This window comes from Pseudonaja textilis, chromosome 3 (genome assembly GCF_049901715.1).
Source record: "Pseudonaja textilis isolate UNSWEBS1 chromosome 3, rPseTex1.2, whole genome shotgun sequence".
NCBI classification, from domain to species: domain Eukaryota; kingdom Metazoa; phylum Chordata; class Lepidosauria; order Squamata; family Elapidae; genus Pseudonaja; species Pseudonaja textilis.
The window spans coordinates 76,377,398-76,387,605 of NC_141992.1; the positions used below are offsets into that span (position 1 = coordinate 76,377,398).

Genomic DNA, 10,208 nt, shown 5'->3' on the forward strand with positions numbered 1-10,208 from the left:
TTGTGGGAATTAGCTGTTTAGCAGAGTGGTGGCATGAGGGAAAAACTGTCTTTGTGTCTAGTTCTGATGTGCAGTGCCTTATAGCATCGTATATTATAATCACAGATATCTATACAACAAGGTAGTTTTTGTACCATGCTGAATAACAAATTCAGTGAAAATCCTCAGTCTTAGCAGTGAAACGTTCTCAAGAAAATAGACAACAAACTCAAGAAACTGCTTTTGTGTTGGTATGCAAATTTGTGTCATGATGACTTCAGTTTTTTAGGAGATGTTCCCTAAAAGAGGAGGAAGGGGTGCTCAAAGTGAGAGGCCTATCCTTTAGTTTGATGTGTAATTTAAAGCAAATCATTCAATACAGGAAGAGTGAATTGTGAACCCACTGTTATTTTATTTGTTTCTTGATTAGAGTAATATAAATAATATAAACAAATTACACTTTGTATAATCTGATTTAGCAGTTAACCATATAAATATTATGTGTCATTAAAAAACAAAATTAAAAAAGGGGAAATCTGTGGAAATCATGTATTCCAAATTTTAAAAAAACACGAAAATTTGATCAAATAGATTAGATTATAAATTTATTTTTATGGTACTATACTGTAAATTGATATTAGTTTAATTGATAAATAAAAGTAAATGATTACAATAAAAAGCTAAAAACTATAAAACAAACAGATACATATATCTTGTTCATAGGTGGCTACTAACATTGACTCTATAGATCAGCGGTCTCCAACCCTGGCAACTTTAAGACTTATGGAATTCTGGGAGTTTAAGTCCGCAAGTCTTAAAGTTGCCAAGGTTGGAGACCCCTGCTATAGACCACCGAATAATTGAGGCATAGGTTTATTTTTCCAATGCTGAAGAATAAGTTAGTCAGTTGTAAATAGGAGAGTAAAACCCCACTTTCTTTGCCATGTAAAAGGAATGTAGTTGAAAAAAATATTAATATCTCAGAAAAAGAGCTAATTTAACTTAGTGGTTAAAGCATCATGCTAAAAACCCAGAGAGAGACTGAGAGTTCTAGTCCTGCCATAGGCACAAAACCAGCTGGTTGATCTTAGGATAGTTGCTGTCTTTCAGTCTTAGGAAGGAGGCACGGGCAAACCACTTCTTAAAAAATATTTCCAAGAAAATGCAAACTTGTCCGGGCAGTCTCCAAGAATCAGACATAATTGAATCAAAGGGGTATATGGGAAATGCAGAATACTAAGCCTTATACCACAATGGAGTTAATGCTTGCAATAACTGATAGGATTTATCTTTTAGGACAAAAAAAACTACAAATTCATACAAATGTTTCATTTGTGACAAAATTGCAATTAAATATAAGTTGTATTTCTCTAGGTAGAATATGAAATAATGTTTAAAGATTTCTAATTTGTTTAAAATGTTAATGCTACAATTTTGGTTTAGCATAATAGAATTTTAATTTCTATCCGGTTAATTCAGCTCAACATTCTCCTTTGTTTTTCTTTTACAGTTGCTACTGCGTCATAAGCAAATCATGATTACATTAACTGAACTCAGATGCTTAGCAGATGCCCAGGCATCCTTTCACATCTTGAAACCTTGGTGGGATGTTTTCTGCTACTATCTTACCATGATAATGCTGCTTGTTGCTGTCCTTGCTGGGGCTCTTCAGCTCACTCAGACTAGATTGTTATGTTGTCTTCCTTGCAAGCTTGAATTTGACAATCATTGCGCAGTGCCTTGGCATCTGATTAAAAGCAACATCAATGAATCCTTCACCTCGGCAACACCAGAAATTCATCCTCTTCGAATCCAGAATTACCTTCATAGGCAGCAGTATTCTTACATCGATGCAGTGTGTTACGAGAGAGAACTTCATTGGTTTGCCAAATTTTTCCCGTACTTAGTGCTGCTCCACACTTTCATTTTTGCAGCTTGCAGTAATTTCTGGCTTTACTACCCCAGTACAAGTTCAAGGCTAGAGCATTTTGTAGCCATACTTCACAAATGTTTCGATTCCCCTTGGACCACACGTGCCCTATCAGAAACTGTTGCTGAACAATCTGTGAGGACTGTGCCATGCTCCAAATCGAAAACATTTCTTCCCTCCCCAAGCAACATGACAGAGCTGGAGAGCAAGAGGCAGTCAATGTCCTACTCACAGACTGGACTAGAAACAGCTGGAAGAGAGAGTACTTCAAATGTTCTTGACCGAAGAGAAGGGGAACAAGCAAAGTCGATATTTGAGAAAGTGAAACGATTCAGGGTACATGTTGAGCAGAAAGATGTCATTTATAGAGTGTATCTAAAACAGATTGTGATCAAGGTCATTGTGTTCATTTTAATAATGATTTATGTTCCGTATTATTTAACCTTTATTAACCTAGAAATCAATTGTGTAGTTGATATTCAAACCTTTACTGGCTACAAGCGATACCAATGTGTTTATTCCCTGGCCGAAATTTTTAAAGTGCTTGCTTCATTTTATGTTGTCCTGGTGATTTTATATGGCCTGACATGCACTTACAGTTTGTTATGGATGCTGAGAAGTTCACTTAAACAATATTCTTTTGAGAAGCTGAGGGAGCAGAGTAATTACAGTGACATCCCTGATGTAAGAAATGACTTTGCCTTTATTCTTCACCTAGCAGACCAGTACGACCCTCTATATTCAAAGCGCTTCTCCATATTTCTCTCCGAGGTGAGTGAAAATAAGCTGAAACAAATTAGTCTCAATAACGAATGGTCTTTAGAGAGGCTGAAGAGCAAGCTGGTACGAAACTCTCAAGACAAAATGGAACTTCATCTTTTTATGCTTAGTGGCCTTCCAGATGACGTCTTTGAACTCACAGAGATAGAAGTTCTAACACTGGAGCTCATTCCTGAGGTGAAACTGCCGCCGTCTCTAAGTCAGCTATCCAGTCTTAAAGAACTAAACATTTACCATTCAACTTTAACTGTAGAATATCCGGCACTGCACTTCCTCGAAGATAATTTAAAAATTCTGCGACTAAAATCTGTTGACATGGGAAAGATTCCACGCTGGGTATTCTATCTAAAAAACTTACAGGAACTGTATTTGACCGGATGCTATGTGCCAGAACTGCAGAATGGCTTCTACAGTGAGGGTTTTCAAGACCTTGCAAATCTGAAAGCAATTCATTTAAAGAACAGCCTCTCCCGCATACCTCAGGTGGTTACAGACCAATTGCCTTCACTGCAGAAATTATCTATTGACAACGAGGGGAAAAAACTGTTAGTGTTGACCAACTTGAAGAAACTGTTAAATCTGAGAATCTTGGAACTGATCAGCTGTGATTTGGAGCGCATCCCTCATTCTATATTCAGCCTAAACTATTTGCGTGAAATAGATTTGAAAGAAAATAATCTACGGACAGTAGAAGAAATTATTAGCTTTCAGCACCTTGAAAATCTTTCTTGCCTGAAGTTGTGGCACAACAAAATATCTTACATCCCTGTGCAGATTGGTACCTTAGCAAACTTGGAACAGCTCTATTTAAATCACAACAACATTAAAAAAATCCCACCACAACTCTTTCTTTGCAAAAAGCTACATCATCTGGATCTGAGTTACAATAAGCTAATCTCTATTCCTGATGAAATCCAATATTTAACCAATTTGCAGTACTTTGCTGTGACAAAGAATCATGTAAGTAGAAGCTAATACTGCCTTTAAGTAAATTTTGTAGTATTTTTTTCAGATCCTTATTGTTTCCATTGATTCAGACATTGCTAAAATATAGTTCCCAGCATCTTTCATAGTTGGGCCATGTTGGGTAGAACTGCTGATGGTTGAGATTCAGCAATATATGGAAGACCATGCATCAACTTGCCTTGATGTAAATAGGATTGTATGAAGTTGAGTGTCTCATGGTGACATCCTTCATAGTTGGTGATATTTCTGATTTAAAAGTGTGCTTATAAATGTAGAGGACTGACCTTGACAGAAATATGCAAGAATTGTTACTTAGGCAAAGATGGCTGAAACATTCTCCATACAATAATATTGTGTGAAGTACAATAATATTTGGAAGTGGCTCAGACAAACATCCCTCTGATTCACTGGAATGTAAGAAGGCCAGCCCAATCTGATTTGCAACATTCCCTTATTATAACATGGCTCAGTAAAGTGTAGTTCTAATTTTTGTGTGGAGTTTGTTGTCTGGTCTACCTAGTAACCAGTTTGATGTAGCGGTTAAGGCCCCAGGCTAAATACTGGGAGACCATGAGGTCTAGTGTCACCTTGTACGTGAAGCCAACTGGTGACCTTGGCCACTCCCTCTCTCTCAGTCCTATGAAAAAGAAGGCAATGACTAAGCATTTCCAAGAAAACTATAGGAACTTGTCTAGGCAGTTGCCAGCAGTCAAGATTGACTTGAAAGCAACAATGAACTTGAAGGCAAACAAAGAGAAACTACCTAGTACACCAGTGTCAAACTCGTGGCGTCATGTGACATATTGTGATTGGGAACACTTCACAGAGCTGGGGTGGGTGTGGCTTTTGCATGACACAGCCTACCAGTTTGACACCCCTGACCTAGTAGGACTGACAGTTGAAGAACTAATGGTGTTCCCTATGTTTTTCAAAGATGCTGTTTTAGAATGCTGTTTCTTTTTATATCACTTGAGGGTTTCATGGTCTGAACTGTTGATTCAAAGTCTACAATTATAAACAAACTGTATTAGTGGTGGTGCATCACAAATTATACAAAATTCTGTGCTTGTTTTGAAAATATAAAGGATAGCATTTCCAAATTTTATTAGCACTCATTGGAAGAAATGAATTATAGTTGCAGAAAAGAAACATTTTTTTAAAAAAATGCAATGAAATCTCAACTCTCTGGTACTTACAAAAAATTATCTTTTATTAAAAGCTTATTTTTTTAGCAAGTGTTTCAATTTAATCTCAAATCTTATTAGCCAGTATCCATGCATTTTCTTTTTTTTCCTCTCCTGCCTTTGCAGAAGCCATTTTGTAAAATCAAATTACCTCCTTTCTGCCTTCAGTTAGCATTCCCTAAGGAAGGCCATATGAGTAAGTGATACTTGCCCATATTTTAGAGATTTGTAGCAGACTACTGAATGGTTTAGTTCATTGCAGTTCTTTGTTTGGAAATAGCTTTAAAGAGTGAATTAACAGGATCCAATCTGTTAGATCTTGAAACATTATCCCAGGATGCTGGTGAATTAACAATTACATGAAATGTTGACTATTTAATGAGCCTTGGTGATGCAGTGGTTAGAATGCAGCACAGCAGGCTACTTCTGCCTGCCTGCCAGCTGCCTACAGTTTGGCAGTTCAAACCTCACCAGGCTCAAGTTTGACTCAGACTTCCATCCTTCCAAGATGGGTGAAATGAGACTCAGATGTTTGGGAACAATATGCTGACTCTGTAAACTGCTTAGAGAGGGCTGTAAAGCACTGTGAAGCAGTATATAAGTCTTAAGTGCTATAACTATTGTGGAATTTATTTAAAAATATACATTTGATTAATATGACTTATACATACTTTTGAAAGAGGAAGGAAAGTGTGAATATTGCTCTAATTTGAGGGCATTGCTTATACTAAGTTTGCATGGTATATTATTAAGGACTGATTTACAAATTGAAAACAACTCTTTATTACTTGTTTCTGTTAGATTGAAGCACTTCCTGATGAATTATTCCAGTGCAAAAAGCTACAGCACCTCCTTCTGGGACATAACAGCCTAATGTACTTGTCCTCTCGAGTTGGTGAGCTTTCCAACCTTGTTCATCTGGAGCTCAAAGGAAACTATCTGGAGTTACTCCCTGCTGAGCTAGAGGAATGTAGTTCTCTGAAACGGAATTGTCTAATTGTAGAAGAATGCTTGTTGAAAACACTTCCCCTTCGAGTAGCAGAACATATTTAGATATGCTTGGACAAAGTTTGAGATTGGGAAAAGTTGTGTGCATGTGGACAAAATCATGGTTCAAAGAAACATATAGACAAAAGAAGATAAATACAGGTTTGCCCACTGACTTCAGTTTCCTGAATCAACATTAAAATCATAAGCAGAAATGTAGACCTGGCAAGTAACTACATGCATTTCAGTCAAACCTGAAATTAATGTGCAGAAAATTAAGTGGTTAATCAATTACTTAAGTGGCCGAGATTGAACAACATTTTCAGCTCTAAAAAAGTTTTATTTTCCTCTTCCTTAAATGGCAGTTGTTAAATAGTTGTAAGGACCAACTAATAGATTTTTTTCATATCTTTTACTGTTGGCAGATACATAGAGGGAAGGAGAGACTATTTGTGAAAGCTTCCCTATATAAAATCTGTTTTGGAACTAAATGTTCACTTTTGTTTTTGAAAGATAGGAGTGCTTCCCCACATAGGCATAATGAAATTTCATTGGGATGCTATGAACTATGTCCAGATTATGGTACCAAAGTTCATGTAATCCAGTCTCCCAATAATTTTTTTCTGCTTTAACACTGGAGTTAATTATGTATACTTAAAGAAAAACAACTGGACCTGATATAATGGTAAAATCAAATCTTGGAGAACTATGCAAGTGTTAAAATTCAACATGTCACTTTTTTTTTTTACTATACTAATGTATTGCTTGTTTTTCATTAAAAGGAAAAAGACTAGTGCTTTAATTTTGAGCAACAGTAGATATGTAATATGCAATGTAGAGGGTCTCCTTTCTTTTAAAAACCTGGGTTTGTTTTTTTCTTCCCAATTTTCTGGCCCACCATACTAAACATTTTAAAGATGTCCCTCAAGTTACAAGTAATTGTAGAAATAGCATTTTAAGCACTTAAGAATATAGAGTATGAAAAGCAAGATATTTAATGAAAAGCACATGAATGCACAAAACCTATATATTTCTCTCTTGTTCACAAATGTCCTTTGAAAATCTAACATAAGGAGGAACTTTCCTATAACCTCATTCTTTATTTTCACTAAAACAGGAGGAAGATTATTTACCTCTGTAAAGCTGAGTCATAACTGATATTTTCTAACAGAGTTCTACTTTAAAGAACTAGGAGAATTTCTGTGATAGCATATTGAGTAGCAAAGGAGGACAGGAGGAAAAAATGATGAACACTGATCCCTTTAACACAGTGTTTTCCCTCCTTGGCGAATTGAAAGTGAGTGGACTTCAACTCCCAGAATTCTCAGCAATGGCTATGCTGGCTATGCAATTCTGAGAGTTGAAATCTATATACCTGGAAATTGCAAAGGTTGGGAAACTCTGGTTTAACAGAAACCTCTATTAGACTGATATTTTTTTTTCTGTGAGTGGAAAAGCAATTCCTCTCCACAGCAGGAAAATCGAGATTAAGTTCGTTGTTATTTTGAATGCATTTCGGTCTTGTTTGGGCACATCATCTTTATTGTGGCTGTGGTGCTCTATGTGTGGGGACTTGGGGGGAGGGATTTTGGCTTCTGTTGTAAAAAATAACTTGGTTGCATGCTTTCCGAGAAAATGAATCTTTTACTTATGTATGATATAATCCACTATCTTCATTATGTGCCCAATTTTGTGGTTGTGTTGAATGAGATGCTGGAAATGTTGCTGTTTTTTATAAATTTTTGATTGCTTCTTTAAATGCGGCACACTTGTTTTAATGATGCCATAAATTTGAGTTGTTTATGAAGTGAAAATTTCTCACTGTTCATGTTATGTCCATCTGAAGAATTACATTCCAAAGAACTTTCAGAGTAACTCTCAGGGAACACACACATGTGTTGTTGCTTCATGGGTTTGATGCAACTCACATTTCCCCAGCTTTTTTAGTTAAAGGTACAATTTATTATACAGGTATCTTTTTTCCAGTAATTTTATTAAGGACAATAAAAGATGATACAAAGTATAAAAAAAAAAGAAAGAACAAATGGAAGAAAATAAAAAAGCAAGAAGCATCCCCCTTTTTAATAAAGGAACTTTGTAGACTCATCACAAGTATAAAAACAGTTTCATTAACACCTCTCCTTCTCTTAAATTAACGAATATAAAACTCTTCAGCCTATAGCCAAGCTTAGTAATAGGCAAATCAAGTAAGTAACATCTTTTTAACCAAGTAAAAAGTCCAAAAGGAGCTATAAACTATTAAAATTAATTAACATATATAAATAACAATGTTTCACATCTCAACCATTAGTTGTAAGGAAAACCCTACATAAAAGCATAAAAAGATCAAATTCCAACACAATATACATTTCTCCCATTCAAAATGCCAGCAATTCCAGAGAAAACTACCCCAAACAGCAACATTATTATATGCAAGTATAGATACTAACTATCCTAGACCATTTTGGAACAAATCATATCGATCTTTTGGTAACTATCTTCTGGTACCTTCCACCAGTCACAAGATAGAATAGTTCACCTCACGTTTCTTGTCCCAGGGAGCATAGGCAACAAACATTTTCAATGCCACCTGACCTGAGATACATCTTTTCCTCCAATACCTTCCTGAGGCTAATAGTCTTGTCCTCAGGCTATTTGAAGCCAGAAAGTAGGACTGATTCTGGTAGCTCTCATTTGGGCTAATGGATCCTGGCCATCAGTTCTAGTCACCTTGTCATCCATTAAGCTAAGTTGTTTGCAGAGATGGGCAGCTATAGAAATAGAATGAATGAATGAATAAATGAATGAACAACAAACAAGTTGCCTGACATCATAAAAGTGGCTAAGCCATGGGTGCCGAACTCCTTGTGTCACGTTGCCATTATGTGACATTCCGTGACGTTCCATGACGTTTTCCCCATTCACAGAGCTGGGATGGGTCTGGCCTGCGCATCCGGCCCATAGGCTGTCAATTTGGGCTAAGCCAAGGGGGATTCAGTTATCTTCATTCAGCTGCTTATAATTAGATGACTAAGGGCTGTAGTAATATATGAGAATCACCTTGAGAAACAGAGCAAAGAGAATTATCTACCGCCCTAGGGAATGATCAGAAAGAGTGGATACAGCCCACACCTGTATAACAGGCAGAAAAAGAGGTTCAGAAGGGACTTATCCCCAGTTTTCGGGCTCCAAAGGTAATAGTGGGAGATTTGTACTTTCAGACTTGTAAGGCTCTGTTAATGTAGCTTTACAATAAAATTGAAGTACCTCATCTGGCCTGTTTTGCACCTGAGAGGGCTGTCATGTTGATTGGAACTATCTTCCTGACTATGATAAAATAAATATCCAAATTGATCAATAAATTCTTGAGGTGGGCTGTTATTAAAACCATCAGTTATCCATAGGTATCTTTCAGGAGACTTCTACTAGAGCTAATACTTAGAAGCCTTCAGTCATTCTTCGTTCAAACATTTGCATAAGTTGTCCTCAGAAAACCAAATTTGGAAAAGAATGGAATTAGAAATAGTTATAATAATACAGCCAGGCGGGATTCTGAAATAGATGCTAGATGAATCATCAAAATCTACCTAAAAAACCAAGACTTTACAACCTCAGACAATATCCTAGTTGACTTTCAACATTGATATTTCAGTCTCAAAGCCTTCCTAATCTGATTTCCAAGTGAATTGAGGCATATATCAGCCTAATCTCTGAGATTCAAGATTAAGTCTGCCTCATGGAGATGGCACACTCCATAAGCACAGCTAACTCAACCAGCCTTGATACTAGCGACTCCCTGGCACATAGGGATAGGAGGTAATCCTTACAGAGCACCTCAACTCTTGTCCCTTGGTCAAAGCACATTTCAGCAGGAAAGTACCAAAAGAAAAAAAATCCAGCAAGAACTAGGCCGCCTCCAGATACTCAGATCCTGTAACTTTGGTATATGCCACTTTAAATTATTCTTGGTCTACTATAGGAAAATACATTGGACTTGTCATGAAGGTCCTTTTATTGTATAGAGCAGAGGTCTCCAAATTTGGCAACTTTAAGACTTGTGGACTTCAACACCCAGAATTCTCCAGCCAGCATAGCTGGTTGCAGAATTCTGAGAGTTGAAGTCCACAAGTCTTAAAGTTGCCAAGTTTGTGAACCCCTGGTATAGAGCGAGCATCCAGCCTACATGGGCACTGACAAAATCTGTGCATTGGAAGGAGTTTTAATGTCTCTCCTGTATTCCTGACATTTCAAGCTTTGTTAATTGGAGCCTATTTTTTTTGCTTGTCACTCCAGAACTGGAGAAAAGAACTGTCTCCTTCCATAAGAAGCAATTTCAGGCAGCTTTTAAACCCTACCGCTAGTATAAGTATAAGGGAAAATAC

General features: G+C 36.8%; 1 protein-coding gene across 4 annotated transcripts in view; it reads left to right on the plus strand.

The window, feature by feature from the left end:
- Positions 1–7,860, plus strand: part of LRRC8B (leucine rich repeat containing 8 VRAC subunit B) — a 40,526-nt gene extending 32,666 nt beyond the window's left edge. For all 4 annotated transcript variants that reach the window (XM_087930135.1, XM_026700291.2, XM_087930136.1 and 1 more), the window contains 2 exons: positions 1,490–3,649; positions 5,641–7,860. In XM_087930135.1, coding sequence (XP_087786261.1) covers positions 1,514–3,649; positions 5,641–5,892 — 2,388 coding nt within the window. In that variant the 5' untranslated portion in view covers positions 1,490–1,513 and the 3' untranslated portion in view covers positions 5,893–7,860. The remainder of the gene's footprint in view (positions 1–1,489; positions 3,650–5,640) is intronic.
- Positions 7,861–10,208: the final 2,348 nt, after the last annotated feature.